The sequence below is a fragment of the Pleurodeles waltl genome, chromosome 2_1 (genome assembly GCF_031143425.1).
Source record: "Pleurodeles waltl isolate 20211129_DDA chromosome 2_1, aPleWal1.hap1.20221129, whole genome shotgun sequence".
NCBI lineage: Eukaryota > Metazoa > Chordata > Amphibia > Caudata > Salamandridae > Pleurodeles > Pleurodeles waltl.
Window position 1 is genome coordinate 571,162,692 of NC_090438.1, and position 25,885 is coordinate 571,188,576.

General features: G+C 45.3%; 1 protein-coding gene across 1 annotated transcript in view; it reads left to right on the forward strand.

Moving 5' to 3' along the window:
* Window positions 1–25,885, forward strand: part of ITGA9 (integrin subunit alpha 9) — an 818,222-nt gene that overhangs the window by 639,296 nt on the left and 153,041 nt on the right. The window contains exons 21-22 of the mRNA XM_069215150.1: window positions 12,181–12,270; window positions 13,335–13,443. Of these exons, the coding sequence (XP_069071251.1) occupies window positions 12,181–12,270; window positions 13,335–13,443 (199 nt within the window). The remainder of the gene's footprint in view (window positions 1–12,180; window positions 12,271–13,334; window positions 13,444–25,885) is intronic.

Genomic DNA, 25,885 nt, shown 5'->3' on the forward strand with positions numbered 1-25,885 from the left:
CTGTGCTTCCACGCAGAACTGCAAATCTGAAGTCCACGTCCAGCTGTGCTGAAACAGAGAGGCAAAAACACAATTCGTTACCGTTGTCTCAGAAAAGTTAGTTTAATTTGATTTTATGTTTGAAAATAAAGGTCTGTATACTTACATTTCAATGTTGCCTTTAAAAGCAGTTTCTTATCAGAAAAACATATTTTGTCCTTTATATAAACTAATCGTAGACGTTTTGCTGTGCTTGGGAATAGAGCACAGCAGAGTATTCTGCTTTAAAGCTGACGATCATTTAGGAACACACTCATTAACACTTTAGCTTATGGTTATCATATTAGGTATACGATGCTAGTTAATGGCTTCAGCGACTACATAAGACAATAACATCTTGTGACAAATAACTGCAGAGTTCAGGTGACGCAATCGCGAGCCCTCATTACTCAGCAGGTAGCTGGGCTACAGCAACCACTTCATGGTGAAATCAACTGAATCCGACTGACCGGAAGACTCAAGTGCAATACTCAGATCAAGCTCACCCTTAACCTCCCACCTCACATCACCTCGCACCTCGGAGCTCCACTGGCTCCCAATCAACAAACAAGCACTTGTCAAACTTCTCACACACACGCATACCAAGCTTACCAACATTGGCCCCACGTACCTCACCAACTGCATGAACTTCCATTAACTTGCCCGACACTTCCGCTCAGCCAAACTCCTACTTGCAACACCCTGCGCAGTTTGTATACACAGAACCAGAGCCAGCTGTTGTGCCTTCTTCTACCTCGCTCCTAAAGCCTGGAATGTCCTGCCCCTGCACATCAGCGCTCAGTTCTTGAATTCCACAAGAAACTGAAGACCTAGTTCTTCTCCGGGCCTTGATTCAGCACATAGAGTTCCTGCTTCCACAACATGAGACCGTCCTTGGTGACTCATGTGTTGTAAAAATACACATAACACAACACAACACAACATAACATCACATCACATAACACCACATAACATAATATAGCGTAAATATATGAAAATCCTAGCAAGAATTATACTGCCAGCTGAAGGTGTCAAAATGTACAGCTCTGATCAAAGGTTTTCTGGGTGACAAGGGCTCACAGGTATTCTTCACTATGGTTTTTGAGGGAATTATCCAACAACGCTTCCTCTTCTTTATCTTCTTTATTCGTGAAATCAAGGAAGATCAGTCACATGCAACCGACCCTCGCAGGTTCAGACTGTAACTGTCTCATTCAATATTCTACTGCTTAACATTCAGATTCCACCCTTGTTGCCAAGCGGTTCTTCCACATTCTAAATACAGTGCTACAAAATACAACATTTCTCCCCACTGTAACAAGACCAAAAAAAAAAAAACAACAACTGGTTCATAACATAAAGAAAACAAACATACAATTATAACATCGTATTTAGCAATTGTACACAACATATTCACTCTGTATAATACTCCTTCAAATAACTAGGTTTCCTGCTAAGTCTCTTGTTAAGCCTTATTCTTCCTTGTTCCACCTCCTTCACAACACTTTCCCCACACTTACTACTTTCCACTTTTTCCACCACATTTCACTTCTGCATCTCACCCTCATTACATTTGACCACACTCTCCGAATTCCATCTCTTTCCATCATCCAAGACCACACCATACCTTCTCACACTAATCTCCTGTTTGGGCTTAGACCATCTTGATATACCCTTTCTGTTACCTTCCCACACTCTAGTTCACACCCAATCTCCTTCCACAAACCGTTTTTTCCCACCCTTACTTGTTAACCTTTCATAATATCTTTCTTGCAGCTTTTTCACGTGACCAAACAAACTCTCTTCATTAACCACACCCCTTCCTGCTCTTCCCATCCACCCGGGTACCGCAATAGTACACGGTTTTCTCCCTTTCAATAACATAAATGGAGTTTCCATTTTAAGAGAATGCGAAGTAGTATGATAGCTCCATAACAAGTTCTTAATTTCCTTCTTCCAACCCACTCCGAAGTGACAACTGTATATTCTCATTTAGTACTTTACTAAACCTCTCTACCAATCCATTCTCTCTGGGATGGGCTACCGCCGATCTGATGTGCTTAACCACACAGCACAACAAATAATCATTGAATTCCTTCAATGTAAATTGAGGGCCATTATCCATCACCAAAACTTCAAGATACCCTTCCCTTCTCCAAATTTCTTCACAAAACCCTATGACTACACTAGACTTGATCTCTCTTACCATACTAACCTCCGGCCACTTGGAATGGTAGTCCATCATCACAATCGCAAAATATTTCCCACTACTTCCAACTTCAAACGGACCACATACTTCCATCCCTACTTTCTGCCATAGTTTGCTTGGAAATCGTACAGTAACATCCGGCATCTTCTCACACGCATGTGTCGTATTACTACTTGCACAACACAAACAATTTCTCACAAACCTTTCCATAACCCGGTCCATACCAGGCCACCAGAAATCATCCTTTGCCTTTCTTTTTATACCTGACATACCTGCATGGCCTTCATGCAATATCTCCAACACCTGCTCCCTTAAACTATATTGTACAACCAATTTGTCTCCTTTTCTTACCACCCCATTTTGCTCTGAAGGTTTTGACCATACATTTTTATAATTTTACAACTTGTCAACATTTCCGCCTAACTTGGGCCAGGGTTTGTTCAAATTTTCCTTCAACACACGCATCTCTGCATCATCTTCAACAGCTGTCCTCCACACATCCTCTGCTATAGCCTTAATTCTCATATCTCGAACATCCACAACCAACCAATCATTGTCATCCTCTTCACCAGGACTCTCTAAAGGTAGTCTAAATAAGCAATCTGGATTCACATTACTCACACCTGGAACATATTTCACTGAGAACGTATATTCTTGTAATCAATACAACCATTTCACAATTCTAGATGATGCTCGACCGGCCCCCTTCATAGTAAACACATCTATCAGCGGTTTATGATCCATTCGCAACTCAAACTTCCTGCCACAAACGTAATTCCTAAAATGTTGAACCCCCCACCAACACGCAAGTGCTTCCTTTTCTACTGCAGAATAAGTCACTTCAGCACCCTTCAATGCTCTCGAAGCAAACCCTACAATGTGTTCTTTTCCCTCATGTACCTGCATTAGAACAGCCCTCAAACCATACATACTCGCATCTGTTGTGTCTATGAGTTTCAAAAGGTTTCAGTTCAACAACATCAATAACACTCCTTTTAAGATCCTCGAATGCTCGTTGACACCCGTCCGTCCACGCGTACTTCATATTCTTTTTCATTAACTCACGCAAAGGTTGTGCCACATCAGCAAAGTTTCTTACAAACTTGGCATAATATTCTGCCAGCCCTAGAAATGATCTCAATTGATCTTTGCCTGCAGGACTAGGTTCCTACTCAATTGCTTCTAACAACCTTACTTTTGGTTTGATACCATCCCCAGAAATTGTGTGTCCCAAGTACTCTAACGTCGGACATCCAAACTTGCATTTACTTAATTCAACCATCAAACCCGCAACCTCCAAGATTCGACACACTTTTCTCATCACGTAATCATGTTCATCCATGTTTCCTGCCCACACCAACACATCGTCTTGAAAAAGCCTTATATTCTCAATTTTCCCTAATAAACTCTGCATAACCCTCTGAAATACTGCCAAAGCAGATGCCAGACCGAATGGCATGCCCCTGAATCTAAACGCACCCTCTGGTGTAATAAAAGATGTGAGATGTTTTGACTCCAGGTGTATCATTATTTGGTGGTAAGCACTCGATAAATCCAAAGTTGAAAATTCATTACCACCTTGAACCCCAGCTAACAACTCATTAATATTTGGTATGGGATGTCTGTGTATCCAAATATTTTCATTTAAATCTCTCAGATCAACACACATTCTGATTTTGCCATTGGATTTCCGGGACAAAACTACCAGACTGAGCCATTCTGACGACTCAACCTCCTCTGTCACTTCCACAAATTTGAGCAAATTAACAAAAGTGCAATTTTTACATTCATGAGTATGATGACAACCAATATGCGTGCACAAAGATTGACAATAAAAAAACATACTATGAAGTAACACATCACAAATCCAAAGGATATGCACGGTGCTTAAAGTAAACATGTACTAACTTTGGAGACTTGTAAACACTGTAAATTTCATCAGACAAATCAGGAAAATAAAGCCTAACATTGTAAAAAAGGTCAGCTGTGGAACCCAAAGGCATATTGGGGATTTTTTAAAGTTTCATGTTGGGTTTGTTATAAAAATAATATTTCTGAATTTATCTCTGAATTGTCTGCTAAAAAATCTCAATGTAAAACAATAAAGCAATATCTTCACTTCAATGGAATGGTAAAATTAAGCTTCGAAATTGGTGTGTGGACAGTGCATTTTTTCAGTGAAAGCAAGTTTAACTGTCATTTCAACAACATTGTTGAAACACAAAGATACTCCATGCAAGAAATGTCCTGCTGGCCACAATGCATTCAGTGGTAATTTCAAAGTATTAAATTGTGATTCACACTGGCAAATTAGGTTCAATTACATATATAAATACATACATTTTTTTAAATTGCAAAACAGGTGCATCACATTTTTGCCTTATAATAAAGTTGCAAACTACAGCTGATGTATTTCAAATGCCTGGATAATAAAAGAAGTAAACATGAACAGTGTTGCGGAGCTCGCGCGCCTACTTGAACGAAAACAAGTAAGCACGTGACGTGTCAACAGCTCCGCTATGAAGCGCGAGGTAAGCGTCGTACTCCAAGTTCAGCAAATTTGCCAGCACACAAATTCTTACTGCAACACCAATAACGGCACTTTAAAACATCACAGGACATCTATATGCTGCGCACAGTGCCTTGCTCCTGAATTCCTGCCAGCAACCCTCTTAGGTCCACTGAATGTCACTCACTCAATGTTGCCAGGGTCGGTAAAGTCACAAATAGCACTGGTATCCCATCCTCGTCGCCACTGAGGGAATAATGCAACAACGCTTCCTCTTCTTTATCTTCTTTATTCGTGAAATCAAGGAAGATCAGTCACATACAACCGACCCTGGCAGGTTCAGACTGTAACTGCCTCATTCTACTGCTTAACATTCTGATTCACCCTTGTTGCCAAGTGATTCTTCCACATTCTAAATACAGTGCTACAAAATACAAGAGTTTTGGAACATTGTAAAAAGTAAATGAAATCAACTGTGTATCCTTGGGATAGAATTCTTTCAAAAAGTGTTTTCTAGCACAGTTTGTTCATTTTGGCAAGTACACCCCGAAAGAGAGTCCACTTAAGTTGTGCAATTTACTTGCCATGGCGCCTGTTGATTGTGACTCAAGTGACAGTGATTTAGTATGAAATTCAGCGCTAGGGAGGAAAGACTGTGTGAAGCCTTCCCTGCGAGAAGAATGCTTGAAGCTGGTCCTCTGGCAAGATCCATGGGTTATTGGCAGCCATATCAAAGCACTGTCCGTTCAGCAGGAGAATGGTATGTGTGCAGTCAGCAGCTGATCTTTTACAAATTCACTCCCCAAGTGCTGTCACCTGTGAAGAGGCTCAGCATGGGAGCTGGATTATATGAGCTGCACACACAACAGCAGAGGCCCTGTCCAAGACTGGAATCCTTCATCTGGCAATGCTTGGTTGGAATAATTTTCCGTAAAAATAGAACACAATGGGCCTGATTCTAACTTTGGAGGACGGTGTTAAACCGTCCCAAAAGTGGCGGATATACCACCTACCGTATTACGAGTTCCATAGGATATAATGGACTCGTAATACGGTAGGTGGTATATCCGCCACTTTTGGGACGGTTTAACACCGTCCTCCAAAGTTAGAATCAGGCCCAATATGTAGGAAGCTGGCTCTGTATATACTATGTCTAAATGAGATATAGGCCCTCATTCTGACCTTGGCGGGCGGCGGAGGCCGCCCGCCAAAGTCCCGCCGTCAGATTACCGTTCCGCGGTCGAAAGACCGCGGCGGTAATTCTGACTTTCCCGCTGGGCTGGCGGGCGGTCGCCTTCAGACCGCCCGCCAGCCCAGCGGGAAAGAGGCTTCCACGATGAAGCCGGCTCGGAATCGAGCCGGCGGAGTGGAAGCTGTGCGACGGGTGCAGTTGCACCCGTCGCGTATTTCACTGTCTGCGCAGCAGACAGTGAAATACATTTAGGGGCCCTCTTACGGGGGCCCCTGCAATGCCCATGCCTGTGGCATGGGCACTGCAGGGGCCCCCAGGGGCCCCGCGACCCCCCCTACCGCCATCCGGATCCCGGCGGTCCGACCGCCGGGATCTGGATGGCGGTAGGGGGGGTCGGAATCCCCGCGGCGGTGCAGCAAGCTGCGCCGCCGCTGAGGATTCAATGGGGCGGCGGTACACTGGCGGGACCCCGCCAGTGGTGCCGGTCCGACCGCGGCTTTACCGCCGCGGTCGGAATCCCCATTGGAGCACCGCCGGCCTGTCGGCGGTGCTCCCGCGGTCCTCCGCCCTGGCGGTCAAAGACCGCCAGGGTCAGAATGACCACCATAGTGTGCACAGAGTCCAGGGGGTCCCCAGAGGCTTAAAAGAGGCTAAAGTAGATATTACTAATGCTCTCTTTTGTGGTAGTGTGGGCGAGCAGTTACCCTTATCAGATGGTAGTGCAAAGCATTTGTTGTACACACACAGACAATAGAAGAAGCACACACTCAGTGACTTAAATCCAGACTCATGTTTTTTATATAGCAAAAATATATTTTCTTAATTTATTTTTAGAACCACAAGATTCAAGTTGCAGGTAAGTATTTCAATAGATACGTATTTCACACATGTATCAACAGCACTTTGTTTGTAATTTGTAAGTTATACAGTTCTTGAAATATTGGCAAAAATCTGTTTCAAAAATGGACACAGTGCAATTTTCAGAAAAAGTTCCTGGGGGGAAGAAAAGTTAGATCATTTTACAGGCAAGTACAACACTTACAGTTTCAGTCTCTGGGTTTAGGAAATCCACCGGTTGGGATTCAAGTTAACCCCAAACACCCACCACCAGCAACACGGGGCGGGCCGGGTGCAGAGGTAAAAAATAAGCAATTATTAAGTGGGCTCCTATGGAGACAGGGGATACTCGGATTCAGGCCTGCCTGCAGGTAAGTACCTGCGGCTCAGAGGGCAGACCAGGGGGGACTAGAGGGTCCACAATTAGGCACCAATCACACACCCTCAGTGGCAGAGGGGTGGCCGGGTGCAGGGTGCAAACAGGACATTGGATTTCCAATGCTGGGCTATGAGGAGACCCCAGGGTTCACTCAGAGGCTGCAGGTGAGGTACGGGGGGTGTCTCGGGCACACCACAGGTCAGATAGTGAGGAGGGCCGCCTGCTGAATGTAGCTGCACTGGGTGTCAGTTTCTCCAAGGCCTGGGGGCTGCGGTGCAATGTATCTTTAAGTGTCAGATATCTTCATCCGGAGCTTCGCTGTCAGAAGGGTCCTCGGGATTCCCTCTGCAGGCGTTGTCATGGAGGGGTGGGGAGGTCAACCCAGGGTGGGCACTTGCTTGCAATCGCCTGGGGACCCTCTCTTGCTGTGTGGACCACCTGGACACGGGCCGTGGGAATCTGGTGCACAGGGATCAGGACTCACACATCCGGAGTGAGGTGGGAGTCCTTAGTTGTTGGTTTTTCTTAGACAGAACACTGTCTCCAGGAGTTCTTGGTCCTTTTGGGTGCAGGGCAGTCCTCTGGAGCTGGGCAGAGGTCGCTGGTCCCACCAGACGCGTTGCTGGTCTTTTGAAGGTTCTTTGAAGCAGGAGACAGGCCGGTAGGGCTGGGGCCAAAGCAGTTGTTGTCTTCTTTCTTCTCTGCTGGGGGTTTCAGCTAAGCAGCCCTCCTTCTTTTTGTCAGGTCACCAGGTATCTGGTGAGTTGGTTTCAGAGAATCCCTTAAATACGAGATTTAGGGGTGTTACAGTGGTTAGAGAGCAGTAGCCAATGGCTACTGTCCCTGAGAGTGGCTGAACCCTCCTTGTGCCCACTCCCTTTGGGGTGGGGGGCACATTCCTATCCCTGTGCTCCAAACCAAGGTGGAGGATTCTGGAGGGAGGGGGTCACTTCAGCTCTAGACACCTTAGGTGGGGTCCCAGCTGAAGTGGTTACTCCTCCTTGTTTTTCTTAAGTTTCCCGCCAAACTGGCCGCCAAGAGTGGGGTTTTGTCCGGGGGCGGGCATCTCCACTAGCTGGAGTGCCCTGGGGCACTTTGACACGAGGCCTGCACCTTTGAGGCTCACACCCAGGTGTTATAGTTCCTGCAGGGGGGAGGTGTGAAGCACCTCCACCCTGAGCAGGCTATGTTTCTGGCCTCAGATATCACAAAGGCCCTCACTCCATGGGGTCAGAAACTCGTCTGCTAGTGGCAGGGTGGTACAGACTAGTTAGTCCTACACTAGAGGATTGGGTAAAATACAGGGGGCATCTCTAAGAGCTTCTCTGTGTGCATTTTTTTATAAATCCCACACTGGCATCAGTGGAGGTTTATTGTGCTGAGAAGTTTGATACAAAACTTCCCAGTATTAAGTGAAGTCATTATGGAACTGTGAAGTTCGTAATGACAAACTCCCACACCATATACTTAATATGGCCACACTACCCTTACAATGTTGAAGAATGGACTTAGACACTGTAGGGGCATATTGCTCATGTGGCAATGCCCTCACCTGTGGTATAGTGCACCCTGCCTTAGGGCTGTAAGGCCTGCTAGAGTGGCGACTTACCCATGCCACAGGCAGTGTTTTGATGCATGGCATCCTGAGAGGGATGCCATGTCGACTTTGCTTTTTTCTCCCCACCAATACACACAATCTGCATTGGCAGTGTGCATGTGTTGGGTGGGGGGTCCCTTAGGGTGACACAACACATGCTGCAGCCTTTAAGGACCCTCCTGGTCACAGGGCCCTTTGTACCACTGGTACCTTTTACAAGGGACTTATCTGTGTGCCAGAGGTGTGCCAATTGTGGAAACAATGGAACATTTTTAGGGAAAGAACACTGGTGGTGGGTCCTGGTTAGCAGGATCCCAGCACACTTTCAGTCAAGTCAGCATCAATATCAGGCAAAAGTGTGTGGGTGGGAGTAACTGCAACAAATTCCAGTTTCCTACACAATAGTTCTAATTTTGTTTTCGTTTTTACAGGTGTCTTTAATCGGTAAAAAAGAAAGTTGCCACTAAAGAGTCCGTCTTCGATTGCAAATTTCCTTTTTTGATTTTCAAATAGCAGGTGTTAAAAAGGATACCACCTGCTGATCTCATACCCATGTTCAGGCATACTGAAAAGAATTAGAAATAGCTTTTAATAAATCCACAACTGCTTATTGGAGTGAATTTAAGTAAAGCTTCAGAACAAAGTGATAATTGTGATAACCAGTGGTGGTGGGTGATTTTTTAAAGTGGTGGGGTGTAATACTTACTTCAAACTAAAGCAACCAAGCCTGACGTCTTTTAGGAGGGTTCAGACGGCTTCACCCTGTAGAAAAGCTTGAAAAAATGTTGTCAAATAGTGCATCTAAAAGCACAAAAATGTGCTCAAAAGCCATTGCTGTTATAAGCCAATGAAGCTAGGCCTGGATCCCACTTTTTTCAAAATATGCAGTGTCTGCCCCCTCTATGTCAATTATTATCTCCATTGTGCCAGCATTTTCTCATCGGTACACTACCATGGCACCTGTACTACTTATTCCAAGATTTTACCCCCAATTACCTCCAATATGGTAATGCAAATAATTTTCGATCTGTGCCTCTTATGTTGCGAATTATGTCCACTATGCCAGTGCCAGTATTTTGCTACACATGTCCTCTGTGCCAAGAATCACCTTCAGTGTGCCAGCATCAGCATTTTGGCAAAGATACCCCTTATGCTATGAATTACCTCCAATGTACCACAGCTGGTATTTTGCCTTGGTACTCTATATGACAAGGGTTACCTTAATTATGCCAGGGCCACTGACAGACCCACAACAGTAACACTCGCAAACACACTTTCACTCACTCATACTGATTTATATTCTCTCACACTCACTTGCACTCTCACTCAGTATAATTTATTCTTACCCACTCTGACTCACCCGTTCTCACTGAGTTACATTCGCTGACATTGGTAAGGAAGCTTGGCGAACCTAATACATTCTATACCTGTCCTGGGTGTACACGGTTGTCTGAAGACTGAAACTTTTATCAATACCAAAATCTGACGAAAAAGTTGAGGGAGAGGGCCCTTCTCAGGGGGCGATTGCAGCCTGCACAAAACATTGACCTGCCAGCGCTGCTTGTGACAGTACCAGCATAAATTCCAACAATCACACATAAGTGTGACAATTCAGACTATTACATGCCCCTAAAGCTATAAGAATGGCTTGGGTGGCAGCTAATAGTCACTTTTAATGTATGTTGAATTCATAAACAACTTCAGTTGTGCTCATTTCTAAATTAGACATTCACAAGCATTGGTGTTGACAGTTAAAGCACGGTATTTTACAGACCAACAAGATTAATTTTATTTTGCTGGTAGGATCTTCGTATACATCATGGTTTAAAAAAGTTCATCCTCCTGGACCCAGAGCTCAAATATTATACTACTTGAAGTATGTTTTTTTTTTAAAGTTCAGGCCGTACTTTAAAGAGGAAACATTTTGGACTAACACTAAGGCAAGTATTCTAAGTTGTGCTTGCAGTACCTCGCACCCCACAGGCTTTCAGATTGCACATACAAACACACATTTGAACGCACACATACAAGTGTACGTATACACAGTCCCAGGCAAGCCTAGAAAGACAGTCACACAAACACACACATGCACTCCCTGGCACACTCACACAGAGTTGGAGGCTGCTAAAAGCAAGGCTTGCCTGCTCCTCTTTGACATGAGCATGCACTTTCTTTATCTGCAGGGCGGGCCCAGTATTCCCTACTCCTCCGACTCTCTGACCTCTGAATCTTGCTATCAGCATACCAGAGTCTGGTCCACAGTCTACTCAATCAGGAGTCAAAATGGGGTTGGAGGTACGTAGGTCCGCCTTCTTCTGTAGTGGACTTCTAATAGGGCAAGAGGGCACATGATTGACAAGCCCCGAAACTCCGTTATCTGACATGCTGCATTTCAGATATGTACTGTGTCTGCGCAAAGCTGGGCTGTAAGAGCTCCGTCTGACACATGCACAATACAGCCAGTGAAGCCCTCTTTTGCTGGCAAGGTAATATTGCAGCTTTTACATGAAAATAAAAAAACGATCCGTGAGGTTGCTTTTTTCATGTAAGAGCTTTATGTGCCAAGCAGGTAGTGACAGAGCGGGTTGGTGGGTTGATGCCAGGCCACCCTACGGGCAAGCTGCTATTGGTAATCAAGCATATTTAACCATAGATTTGTGACATAGATAGACCTTCACAATGGCATGTCACTGTGCAGCAATTAGTTGTTAATAGATTCTATATATGGCTTCTGTGAGACCCCACCTTGTTCTCTGAGGACCTTGGGGGTCTGGGTTCTGTGGTCTGGATAATAGACTTACACAGAATGTCTGTAGTTGTAACTTGTTCTCCTGTAATCAGGGGAGGTGTATTCAAATTGTTTCCAGACACCATTGCTGAAATAGATAAATTACCCCTTCAGTCAGGTCTAACTGGCTTTACGTTCTTTTTTGGTGAGATGTTTGCGTCCTTCATGCACTTGCCCTTTTCCTTTGACAAACGTATATATTTTTCCCTTCCATTATTTTCCTCATCAGAACTCTTTATGGAATGATTACTGTGTTGACAAGTAAATAATAATGCTATAATGTGCTTTTATTCAACACTCACCTCTGTAATCCTGGTGGCATTGTGACATACCAGAGCTTCTGACACAAATCTTTAATATTCTCGCTTTGGGAAATCAGAAGGATGGAGGCCAGAAGGGTGATTTGGACTTGAGGCATACATTTTGCACACCTAGAGCTCCTGCAGGTACAAAACCTCAGTGAGCTACCTTACTAGCGTCATTAGTAAGTCACTCTTATTTAGTAACTTAGAGAAATTAGAACATTTGAGCATATCTGTAGGTGGAGAATCATGGGTCTCGAGGTATCTTTGATGTCCATGCTCTGCAGCAAGGCTGGTGGACTCTTTCTTTTTGTGTGCCATAGTATTGACGCACTGTTTTTTCTCATAGTGGAAACCTCGAACGAGCAGAATCTCTACTTGACAACACTCTCACACTGGCGGTGCCTCTGATGCATGAAGTGGACACGTCGATGACTGGGTAACTATCTGGGTTGAAGATACTGATGCAGAAAACATAAATCCAGCATCAGTGGAGAAGGACATTAGTGTTTTAGTTATGCAGTAGCCTAGCTATGGTACATCATTTAGGGCCAGATGTAGCAAAGGGTTTTTCCCATTCTATGTCAATGGGAAAATGTGTTCGTACATATGACCCTTACTGTTGTAAATTCCATAGACTTTAGAAAAATTGATTGACTGTGCTTTGAATCAGGACATAAACATTATTAGTACACACTGTGGTCTGATAAAATACGTATTTCTGTACCTGCTTAGTGAGATTGTATCTATAGAAACTGGATTAGTTGGAAAATAGTAAATGGGCAAGAATTAGACCCACTGCATGACACAGTGAGGAATGTCGCAATGACAGCACGCTGAATGGTGATCTGAAAATGCCATTCAGTTTAAAGCACTGACACGACAGCTGTCCTTATTAATTCCTATGCAGATGGTTTCAAATTGCCTACAAATATATAGTTAATTTCAGCATCAAAAATATTACATTTTTGTACTGGGCAGAGGGCCGTAATTGCTATTAAAAGCTCATTCTCTTGTTCATGTTAAATGATAGACCCAAAAAATCATACACTACTCCTGGGTAGCATATCGCGGGGGAGTCGAAAGGCCACTGTGGACACTAAACATTAGAAGTCAATAGAAGTCCGTTTCCAAAACCAATCGGTTCAGATATCATGGAGTGCAAATTCCCTTTAAAATGAATAAGGAGGGACATAGGTCTGGGTATGTTTTGAATTGGGTACAGAATGCCACGTATTACAAGGAAAAAAGTGACCCCATTATCAGTAGGTTTCAGTTCTGACACTTTTTTAAATATACCCTGACTGGGATCTTTATGTGGTCAAGTCATTTCTAAGGGACACCATTTTCCTTAATGTTCTATGTATGTCATGTACCTCAACAGACTTTGGTTTGGGGGAGGATGTCTCTAGAAATGAGAGTTTAATCCAGGACATGGCTCTGTGGACTCACTGGTTTCCGTAGAGGTTCGCTGTGTTGACCACACTCGTGTCATCCTTTCAGAGTGGTGTCTCCGTCCTCCTTTATTTATGGTGAATCTGTGGACGCATCAAACTTTGTTCTGTTGGAAGATCTGGAGTGTCATTTCCAGCCCGTCAATTTCACCTTTCAGGTAAGGCAATTTCACATCTTAGAAAGCTGTTATTACTGATGTTTTGTATCGTGAGAAGCCCCCCCCCCCTTTTATTTTTAATCATATTCTTTTTTTAAGCAGGGTGGAGAATGGGCACTGTGCGATCACATTTTCTATTAAATGTGACACTTCCCCGACCCCTAATAAACAAGCAAAATAACAATTATGTGTTTCAGAGAATGAACTTTCCTAAAAACGCAGTCGGACATTTGTGCCAAAATCACCATGTGCGGAAGGGATGGAAAATAAACAGAAGGGATAGCACTGATGGTAGCGTGGGAAAAAGGAACAGAGAAATGCGGGAAAATCCATTCTTGATGGAGAAGCTTATCCTCAGGAGTTTAAAGTGATGAGAGCAACTTTGGCGATCATGGAGTTTGTGGCCACACAGGGCTTTGTGTTCGTTTCAGGGGTAGTAATTTTGCATTTTGCCGGAAGCCATTTTGAGAGGTCACTTTAGAGAAACTGTCAGTGAAGCACGAAATGATTCTCAAACGTATCTCTTTTCTCATTCAAGGACTTTAGCATGTTGGCAGTGGCGAGTGCCAAGATTCCCTTTGGCTACATCCAGTCTCATGAACTAATTAATTGTAACGAGGAAAAAACTGACAGACCATAAACATTGTCTTTTTTCTGGGTCTTAATGTCTGATTTCGTTTCTGGGGACGGGTTACTCCGTTGCAATGTGGCAAACCCTGTGTAGGATCCTTAGACTGCATGACTCGATGCTGCAAGACTTTGGAAGTTTTTTCCACAGCATGGCTGCTAGGCCCATATAGAGGCTAGCCTTTGAGGATCTAAATCATCACAATGGGCCTTAAAGATACGTTTGCCCTAGAGGGTTCCTGTGATGACCTCGGTAGGCAGCTCTTATAACTCTTGAATGACTGCTTAAGGGGTGTTAGTAAGACCTGTGTGGCACCTTAGTACAGTTAATGGCTGTGTCTCACCCTAGCAGAACTAAGGGTTATGTGTCACCTTAGTCCAACTAAAGTTAGTTTGTCACCCTTGTGCAACTAAGAGTTGTGTGTCACCGTCATGCTGGGAAGGGCTGTGTGTCACCTTAACGTAGTTAGGGCTTCTGTGTCACCCTAGTGCAGTTAAAGATTATGTGTCACACTAATGCAGTTAAGGGTTGTATGTCACACTAGTGAAATAAAGGGTGTGCGACAAGTTGGACAGATACATTTTGTGCGTCATTCTAGTGAAACTAAGTATTGGGTTTCGCCCTAGTACAGGTAAGGTTTGTATAGTACTATAGTGCAGTTAAAAGCTGTGTGTCACTCTATTGCAGCTAAAGGTTGTGTGCAAGGCTTCTGCAGTTACGACTTGTGTGTCACCTGGTACAACTAAGGGTTGTGCGCCATCCTAGTAGAGTTAAGGGTTGTGAGTCACCCTGGTGCATCTAGGAGTTCTGTATGGTTAGTTTTTGTAATATTTGTTTGTTGACACGTATTTTGCAGTTGCTTACTTTCCCTTCCACTAAACCCAAGCATTTTTTTCACGGCATGTGAATTCATTCCTTGCTTCCATTTCCTCGGACAGTGAGACTTTGCGATAAAACGTGCCCCAAAAGCAAAATAGCTTTTTCCCTCTCTCTTTCATCTCCTGGCCTCAAAATAGGTAGATCTGATCTAGACTTTAGCGCTTTGTATACGAGGGCATGCTTTGCATAGCTTGTCCTCAAAGCTGAATCAACACTCTCGAGGGAAAGGTGTACAAGATTACACTTGTGTACAAAGTGATGAAAGTGCAGACAATGTGACGTTTATGTGAAGTCCTGTTCACTCAGAACTTTGCACCTATGCATTTATATTTTTTGCATTCTTAGCAAGAAATGCATGATGGTAGTGATAAAAATACTTTGCACAAAGAGAGTAGCCAGAAAATTAAATTATCCCGAACTTTGAACTAAATGTCTGATAACACCAAGCAAGTGAAGCAAGAGAGCCTTTACCTCCCAGAAAACCTCCCTTCTCTCTTTCATCCAAGCATCTACGCATTCATCTTTCTAACCTTCCATCGACCCGCTGACATCCACTATTTCACCTATACGCTCTGTCATCCTTTAATTCTTCCATTCATCATTCAATCTTTCCCTATTCCATCCACCCATATAGCCATCCATCCACCCACCCATCCATCCATCCATTCAATCCGTCCTTCCATCCATCCATCCACCCACCCACTCTGCCGTCCATCCATCCATTCTCCTGTCCACCCACCCATCATATATTTATCCACTCTGCCATCTACCCATCCATTATTCCATCCACACGAACATCCATTACCTGTGTTTTTATCTATCCATCCACACTGCCATCCTTTCGCTTGTTTATCCACTTATCAATTCACTCACTCATCTATCCCTATACTCTGCCATCCTTTCACCTGTCCATCCACATATCCATTCAGGCATCCTTTAACCCACTCATCCATCCACCCACTCATCCATAAATCCGTTCACCCTTCCTTCCATTCAATATTCCTTCAATGTGTCCTCTTTTATTTGCATATCCTTCGTTCTTCCTTGCTCCTGTTTACTCTCCTATTGAGGCTGTATTCCTTTACAATGGTGTTTATCAGCTTTTGTTTGCTAAGCTGCAGGCAGAAGAGGTCCATAAAGAACCCCAAACCCGCTGAAGCAGCTACAGCGGGGGTTCACAACGCCCCTGCTTTGCACACCTCCTAATGGGAACGGAATCTATTCCTCAAAGAAAAGCAACACAGAAGGATGATCTAAAAAAATCACCAAACAAAGCAAATGGCCAGAAAAATGTTTTTTAAGGAGAGTTTTAAAAAGTCGCAGTAAACCTCTGCTCTCCTATGAGTGGGAGACATAGTTTCACGAGCAACGCGTTTGGTTGGAGACGGTTCTTCTGCTCGAGGGACTAAACTCATGGAGGGTGAGAAGGGAACACTGATTGAAATGTCTTGATGGCTCGTGAGGGAGAAGATGAAATACCAATCTCTGAACCTGTTAGCACATTGACCTCTGTACTGTCTGGGACAGACAATCAGCAAGCTCTCAGAAACATGGAGCTGTGTTCTGTTGTGCCTGAGGAAATAACAGATAAGCAGAATATTTAAAGCCTTGATGGCATTTCACCTAGGAGTTCAAGCTCTTCATCTTCAGAAACAGGAGGCTGAAGTATAAGAGTATTTATTTCCTTAAGATCACTTCGTGTGCTAAAGAGGTTACCCAGGACTTGTTCCCTGAAACCACAGCGCAGAACCTTACCCTTTTCAAACAGAACCTCTTTAAATAATCTAATAATTTCAAGTGTCTTAAAGTAATATTTTTAACTAATTGTAAACTATATTTCGCACTATAAGATGTGGTATGAAAGACACATATCAGGAAACCACGTATTATGTTCTATAATTACTTGAAAGGTTTCTAGCAACATTTACAAATTATTTTTCTCAAAGGTTCAATAGGAGCATTTTCCACAGTACCCACTGTCCAGTGGCCAAGCAAGGGTGCCATGGGGCCTAACGCAAGCCAGGAACAAGGGTTACTCCTCTCCCACGCACGGTTAGATAGTGAAACAATTGCCATAACTGGGACACAGTGGACTCTATAAACTCATAGACCCCATTGCCCCTGCACCTGCTGCACTATTTAAAGATACACCCCTGTCAGCATGTACCCTGTCTATGTCTTCATCTCTGTCTGTTATTCTATCTCTCCCTCTCACTCAATTTGTTGGCTCAATTTACAAAAAGTTCAAAACTAACACCTGTAGTTTTACTCTGCATTTGGGTGTAAATATATGATTTTTAGAATTCTCAAAGGATTCTTGGCACTCTTAGGTCTCTGCATCAGTTCCAGTTTACTAGAGGTATTCACAGTCTTCAGCATTTACACATGCCTAACTGTACTAATACACGTGTGTAGATTCTTGCTGAAATTGTATTCGCTTATTGTAGGAAGTTGGCTCTGTATGTGCTATTTCAAAGTAAGGAATAGCATGCACAGAGTCCAAGGGTTCCCCTTAGAGGTAAGATAGTGGTAAAAATAGATAATACTAATGCTCTATTTTGTGGTAGTGTGGTCGAGCAGTAGGCTTATCCAAGGAGTAGTGTTAAGCATTTGTTGTACATACACATAGACAATAAATGAGGTACACACACTCAGAGACAAATCCAGCCAATAGGTTTTTGTATAGAAAAATATCTTTTCTTAGTTTATTTTAAGAACCACAGGTTCAAATTCTACATGTAATATCTCATTCGAAAGGTATTGCAGGTAAGTACTTTAGGAACTTCAAATCATCAAAATTGCATGTGTACTTTTCAAGTTATTCACAAATAGCTGTTTTAAAAGTGGACACTTAGTGCAATTTTCACAGTTCCTAGGGGAGGTAAGTATTTGTTAGGTTAACCAGGTAAGTAAGACACTTACAGGGCTTAGTTCTTGGTCCAAGGTAGCCCACCGTTGGGGGTTCAGAGCAACCCCAAAGTCACCACACCAGCAGCTCGGGGCCGGTCAGGTGCAGAGTTCAAAGTGGTGCCCAAAACACATAGGCTAGAATGGAGAGAAGGGGGTGCCCCGGTTCCGGTCTGCTTGCAGGTAAGTACCCGCGTCTTCGGAGGGCAGACCAGGGGGGTTTTGTAGGGCACCGGGGGGGACACAAGTCCACACAGAAATTTCACCCTCAGCAGCGCGGGGGCGGCCGGGTGCAGGGTAGAAACAAGCGTCGGGTTTGCAATGTTAGTCTATGAGAGATCTCGGGATCTCTTCAGCGCTGCAGGCAGGCAAGGGGGGGATTCCTCGGGGAAACCTCCACTTGGGCAAGGGAGAGGGACTCCTGGGGGTCACTTCTCCAGTGAAAGTCCGGTCCTTCAGGTCCTGGGGGCTGCGGGTGCAGGGTCTCTCCCAGGCGTCGGGACTTTAGGTTCAAAGAGTCGCGGTCAGGGGAAGCCTCGGGATTCCCTCTGCAGGCGGCGCTGTGGGGGCTCAGGGGGGACAGGTTTTGGTACTCACAGTATCAGAGTAGTCCTGGGGTCCCTCCTGAGGTGTTGGATCGCCACCAGCCGAGTCGGGGTCGCCGGGTGCAGTGTTGCAAGTCTCACGCTTCTTGCGGGGAGCTTGCAGGGTTCTTTAAAGCTGCTGGAAACAAAGTTGCAGCTTTTCTTGGAGCAGGTCCGCTGTCCTCGGGAGTTTCTTGTCTTTTCGAAGCAGGGGCAGTCCTCAGAGGATGTCGAGGTCGCTGGTCCCTTTGGAAGGCGTCGCTGGAGCAGGATCTTTGGAAGGCAGGAGACAGGCCGGTGAGTTTCTGGAGCCAAGGCAGTTGTCGTCTTCTGGTCTTCCTCTGCAGGGGTTTTCAGCTAGGCAGTCCTTCTTCTTGTAGTTGCAGGAATCTAATTTTCTAGGGTTCAGGGTAGCCCTTAAATACTAAATTTAAGGGCGTGTTTAGGTCTGGGGGGTTAGTAGCCAATGACTACTAGCCCTGAGGGTGGGTACACCCTCTTTGTGCCTCCTCCCAAGGGGAGGGGGTCACAATCCTAACCCTATTGGGGGAATCCTCCATCTGCAAGATGGAGGATTTCTAAAAGTTAGAGTCACCTCAGCTCAGGACACCTTAGGGGCTGTCCTGACTGGCCAGTGACTCCTCCTTGTTATTCTCATTATTTTCTCCGGCCTTGCCGCCAAAAGTGGGGGCCGGGCCGGAGGGGGCGGGCAACTCCACTAGCTGGAGTGTCCTGCTGGGTTGGCACAAAGGAGGTGAGCCTTTGAGGCTCACCGCCAGGTGTGACAATTCCTGCCTGGGGGAGGTGTTAGCATCTCCACCCAGTGCAGGCTTTGTTACTGGCCTCAGAGTGACAAAGGCACTCTCCCCATGGGGCCAGCAACATGTCTCGGTTTGTGGCAGGCTGCTAAAACTAGTCAGCCTACACAGATAGTCGGTTAAGTTTCAGGGGGCACCTCTAAGGTGCCCTCTGGGGTGTATTTTTCAATAAAATGTACACTGGCATCAGTGGGCATTTATTGTGCTGAGAAGTTTGATACCAAACTTCCCAGTTTTCAGTGTAGCCATTATGGAGCTGTGGAGTTCGTGTTTGACAGACTCCCAGACCATATACTCTTATGGCTACCCTGCACTTACAATGTCTAAGGTTTTGTTTAGACACTGTAGGGGTACCATGCTCATGCACTGGTACCCTCACCTATGGTATAGTGCACCCTGCCTTAGGGCTGTAAGGCCTGCTAGAGGGGTGTCTTACCTATACTGCATAGGCAGTGAGAGGCTGGCATGGCACCCTGAGGGGAGTGCCATGTCGACTTACTCGTTTTGTCCTCACTAGCACACACAAGCTGGCAAGCAGTGTGTCTGTGCTGAGTGAGAGGTCTCCAGGGTGGCATAAGACATGCTGCAGCCCTTAGAGACCTTCCTTGGCATCAGGGCCCTTGGTACTAGAAGTACCATTTACAAGGGACTTATCTGGATGCCAGGGTCTGCCAATTGTGGATACAAAAGTACAGGTTAGGGAAAGAACACTGGTGCTGGGGCCTGGTTAGCAGGCCTCAGCACACTTTCAATTGTAAACATAGCATCAGCAAAGGCAAAAAGTCAGGGGGCAACCATGCCAAGGAGGCATTTCCTTACACAACCCCCCCCCCAAACGAAAGAGGATGAGACTAACCTTTCCCAAGAGAGTCTTCATTTTCTAAGTGGAAGAACCTGGAAAGGCCATCTGCATTGGCATGGGCAGTCCCAGGTCTGTGTTCCACTATAAAGTCCATTCCCTGTAGGGAGATGGACCACCTCAACAGTTTAGGATTTTCACCTTTCATTTGCATCAGCCATTTGAGAGGTCTGTGGTCAGTTTGAACTAGGAAGTGAGTCCCAAAGAGGTATGGTCTCAGCTTCTTCAGGGACCAAACCACAGCAAAGGCCTCCCTCTCAATGGCACTCCAACGCTGCTCCCTGGGGAGTAACCTCCTGCTAATGAAAGCAACAGGCTGGTCAAGGCCATCATCATTTGTTTGGGACAAAACTGCCCCTATCCCATGTTCAGAGGCATCAGTCTGCACAATGAACTGCTTAGAATAATCTGGAGCTTTGAGAACTGGTGCTGAGCACATTGCCTGTTTCAGGGTGTCAAAGGCCTGTTGGCATCCCACAGTCCAGTTTACTTTCTTGGGCATTTTCTTGGAGGTGAGTTCAGTGAGGGCTGTCACAATGGATCCATATCCCTTCACAAACCTCCTGTAATACCCAGTCAAGCCAAGGAATGCCCTGACTTGAGTCTGGGTTTTTGGAGCTACCCAGTCCAGAATAGTCTGGATCTTGGGTTGGAGTGGCTGAACTTGGCCTCCACCTACAAGGTGTCCCAAGTAAACCACAGTTCCCTGCCCTATCTGGCATTTGGATGCCTTGATAGAGAGGCCTGCAGATTGCAGAGCCTTCAAAACCTTCCTCAGGTGGACCAGGTGATCCTGCCAGGTGGAGCTAAAGACAGCAATATCATCCAGATAAGCTGTGCTAAAGGACTCCAAGCCAGCAAGGACTTGATTCACCAACCTTTGGAAGGTGGCAGGGGCATTCTTTAAACCAAAGGGCATAACAGTAAACTGATAATGCCCATCAGGTGTGGAGAATGCTGTCTTTTCTTTTGCTCCAGGTGCCATTTTTATTTGCCAGTACCCTGCTGTCAAGTCAAAGGTACTTAGAAATTTGGCAGCACCTAATTTATCAATGAGCTCATCAGCTCTTGGAATTGGATGGGCATCTGTCTTGGTGACAGAATTGAGCCCTCTGTAGTCCACACAAAACCTCATCTCTTTCTTTCCATCTTTGGTGTGAGGTTTGGGGACTAAGACCACTGGGCTAGCCCAGGGGCTGTCAGAGCGCTCAATTACTCCCAATTCCAGCATCTTGTGGACTTCCACCTTGATGCTTTCTTTAACATGGTCAGATTGTCTAAAGATTTTGTTCTTGACAGGCATGCTGTCTCCTGTGTCCACATCATGGGTACACAGGTGTGTCTGACCAGGGGTTAAGGAGAAGAGTTCAGGAAACTGTTGTAGGACTCTCCTACAATCAGCTTGCTGTTGGCCAGAGAGGGTGTCTGAGTAGATCACTCCATCTACTGTACCATCTTTTGGGTCTGATGACAGAAGATCAGGGAGAGGTTCACTCTCTGCCTCCTGATCCTCATCTGTTACCATCAACAGATTGACATCAGCCCTGTCGTGGAAGAGCTTAAGGCGGTTTACATGGATCACCCTCTTGGGGCTCCTGCTTGTGCCCAGGTCCACCAAGTAGGTGACCTGACTCTTCCTCTCTAGTACTGGGTAAGGGCCACTCCATTTGTCCTGGAGTGCCCTGGGAGCCACAGGCTCCAGAACCCAGACTTTCTGCCCTGGTTGGAACTCAACCAGTGCAGCCTTTTGGTCATACCAAAACTTCTGGAGCTGTTGGCTGGCCTCAAGGTTTTTGGTTGCCTTTTCCATGTACTCTGCCATTCTAGAGCGAAGGCCAAGTACATAGTCCACTATGTCTTGTTTTGGCTCATGGAGAGGTCTCTCCCAGCCTTCTTTAACAAGAGCAAGTGGTCCCCTTACAGGATGACCAAACAGAAGTTCAAAGGGTGAGAATCCTACTCCCTTCTGTGGCACCTCTCTGTAAGCGAAAAGCAGACATGGCAAGAGGACATCCCATCTCCTTTTGAGCTTTTCTGGGAGCCCCATGATCATGCCTTTTAATGTCTTGTTGAATCTCTCAACCAAGCCATTAGTTTGTGGATGGTATGGTGTAGTGAATTTATAAGTCACTCCACACTCATTCCACATGTGCTTTAGGTATGCTGACATGAAGTTGGTACCTCTGTCAGACACCACCTCCTTAGGGAAACCCACTCTGGTAAAGATACCAATGAGGGCCTTGGCTACTGCAGGGGCAGTAGTCGACCTAAGGGGAATAGCTTCAGGATACCTGGTAGCATGATCCACTACTACCAGGATATACATATTTCCTGAGGCTGTGGGAGGTTCTAGTGGACCAACTATGTCCACACCCACTCTTTCAAAGGGAACCCCCACCACTGGAAGTGGAATGAGGGGGGCCTTTGGATGTCCACCTGTCTTACCACTGGCTTGACAGGTGGGGCAGGAGAGGCAAAACTCCTTAACCATGTTGGACATATTGGGCCAGTAGAAGTGGTTGACTAACCTCTCCCACGTCTTGGTTTGTCCCAAATGTCCAGCAAGGGGAATGTCATGGGCCAATGTTAGGATGAACTTCCTGAACAGCTGAGGCACTACCACTCTCCTAGTGGCACCAGGTTTGGGGTCTCTGGCCTCAGTGTACAGGAGCCCATCTTCCCAATAGACCCTATGCGTTCCATTTTTCTTGCCTTTGGACTCTTCAGCAGCTTGCTGCCTAAGGCCTTCAAAAGAGGGACAGGTTTCTTGTCCCTTACACAGCTCCTCCCTTGAGGGTCCCCCTGGGCCTAAGAGCTCAACCTGATAAGGTTCAAGCTCCAAAGGCTCAGTTCCCTCAGAGGGCAGAACTTCTTCCTGAGAAGAGAGGTTCCCTTTCTTTTGCTGTGTTGCAGTTGGTTTCCCAACTTACTTTCCTGTTCTCTTGGTAGGCTGGGCCATTTTTCCAGACTCCAGCTCTACTTTTTCACCCTGTGCCTTGCATTGTGCTCTTGTTTTCACACACACCAGTTCAGGGATACCCAGCATTGCTGCATGGGTTTTTAGTTCCACCTCAGCCCATGCTGAGGACTCCAGGTCATTTCCAAGCAGACAGTCCACTGGGATATTTGAGGAGACCACCACCTGTTTCAGGCCATTGACCCCTCCCCATTCTAAAGTAACCATTGCCATGGGATGTACTTTTCTCTGATTGTCAGCGTTGGTGACTGTGTAAGTTTTTCCAGTCAGGTATTGGCCAGGGGAAACCAGTTTCTCTGTCACCATGGTGACACTGGCACCTGTATCCCTCAGGCCCTCTATTCTAGTCCCATTAATTAAGAGTTGCTGTCTGTATTTTTGCATGTTAGGCGGCCAGACAGCTAGTGTGGCTAAATCCACCCCACCCTCAGAAACTAGAGTAGCTTCAGTGTGGACCCTGATTTGCTCTGGGCACACTGTTGATCCCACTTGGAGACTAGCCATACCAGTGTTACCTGGATGGGAGTTTGGAGTGGAACCTTTCTTGGGACAGGCCTTGTCTCCAGTTTGGTGTCCATGCTGTTTACAGCTATGACACCAGGCCTTTTTGGGATCAAAGTTTTTACCCTTGTACCCATTGTTTTGTGAAGAGGCTCTGGGCCCACCCTCCTGTGCAGGTTTTTGGGGGCCTGTAGAAGACTCTTTACTATTTTTAGTTTTGGTTGTCTCATCACTCTTCCCCTGGGGAGTCTTTGTGACCCCTTTCTTTTGGTCACCCCCTGTTGAAGTCTTGGACACCCTTGTCTTGACCCAATGGTCCGCCTTCTTTCCCAATTCTTGGGGAGAAATTGGTCCTAGGTCTACCAGATGCTGATGCAGTTTATCATTGAAACAATTACTCAATAGGTGTTCTTTCACAAATAAATTGTACAGCCCATCATAATTATTTACACCACTGCCTTGAATCCAACCATCTAGTGTTTTCACTGAGTAGTCAACAAAGTCAACCCAGGTCTGGCTCGAGGTTTTTTGAGCCCCCCTGAACCTAATCCTGTACTCCTCAGTGGAGAATCCAAAGCCCTCAATCAGGGTACCCTTCATGAGGTCATAAGATTCTGCATCTTTTCCAGAGAGTGTGAGGAGTCTATCCCTACACTTTCCAGTGAACATTTCCCAAAGGAGAGCACCCCAGTGAGATCTGTTCACTTTTCTGGTTACACAAGCCCTCTCAAAAGCTGTGAACCACTTGGTGATGTCATCACCATCTTCAAATTTTGTCACAATCCCTTTGGGGATTTTTAACATGTCAGGAGAATCTCTGACCCTATTTATATTGCTGCCACCATTGATGGGTCCTAGGCCCATCTCTTGTCTTTCCCTCTCTATGGCTAGGATCTGTCTTTCCAAAGCCAATCTTTTGGTCATCCTGGCTAACTGGATGTCCTCTTCACTGGGGCTATCCTCAGTGATTTCAGAGGTGTTGGTCTCTCCTGTGAGGGAACCAGCATCTCTGACTATTATTTTTGGAGTCAGGGTTTGAGGGACCCTGTTCTCCCTAGATAGGACTGGTAGGGGGGAATTTTCCTCCAAGTCACTATCCTCTTCCTCTGAGTTGCCACCCTCAGAGGGGTTGGCCTTTTCAAACTCTGCCAAAAGCTCCTGGAGCTGTATTTTGGTAGGTTTGGGGCCCATTGTTATTTTCTTTATTTTACAGAGTGACCTTAGCTCCCTCATCTTAAGATGGAGGTAAGGTGTGGTGTCGAGTTCCACCACAGTCACATCTGTGCTAGACATTTTGCTTCTAAAAGTTGGAATACTTTTTAAGAATCTACAACTGGTTCTAGAATCTAATTCAAACTTTTACAAACTTTTAAACTCTAAAAGAAATGCTAAACAGGATCTAACACAAGGCCCTAGCAGGTCTTTTTAAGAATTTAGAAAACTTTTCAAATTGCAAAAATCAATTTCTAATGACAATTTTGGAATTTGTCGTGTGATCAGGTATTGGCTGAGTAGTCCAGCAAATGCAAAGTCTTGTACCCCACCGCTGATCCACCAATGTAGGAAGTTGGCTCTGTATGTGCTATTTCAAAGTAAGGAATAGCATGCACAGAGTCCAAGGGTTCCCCTTAGAGGTAAGATAGTGGTAAAAATAGATAATACTAATGCTCTATTTTGTGGTAGTGTGGTCGAGCAGTAGGCTTATCCAAGGAGTAGTGTTAAGCATTTGTTGTACATACACATAGACAATAAATGAGGTACACACACTCAGAGACAAATCCAGCCAATAGGTTTTTGTATAGAAAAATATCTTTTCTTAGTTTATTTTAAGAACCACAGGTTCAAATTCTACATGTAATATCTCATTCGAAAGGTATTGCAGGTAAGTACGTTAGGAACTTCAAATCATCAAAATTGCATGTGTACTTTTCAAGTTATTCACAAATAGCTGTTTTAAAAGTGGACACTTAGTGCAATTTTCACAGTTCCTAGGGGAGGTAAGTATTTGTTAGGTTAACCAGGTAAGTAAGACACTTACAGGGCTTAGTTCTTGGTCCAAGGTAGCCCACCGTTGGGGGTTCAGAGCAACCCCAAAGTCACCACACCAGCAGCTCGGGGCCGGTCAGGTGCAGAGTTCAAAGTGGTGCCCAAAACACATAGGCTAGAATGGAGAGAAGGGGGTGCCCCGGTTCCGGTCTGCTTGCAGGTAAGTACCCGCGTCTTCGGAGGGCAGACCAGGGGGGTTTTGTAGGGCACCGGGGGGGACACAAGTCCACACAGAAATTTCAC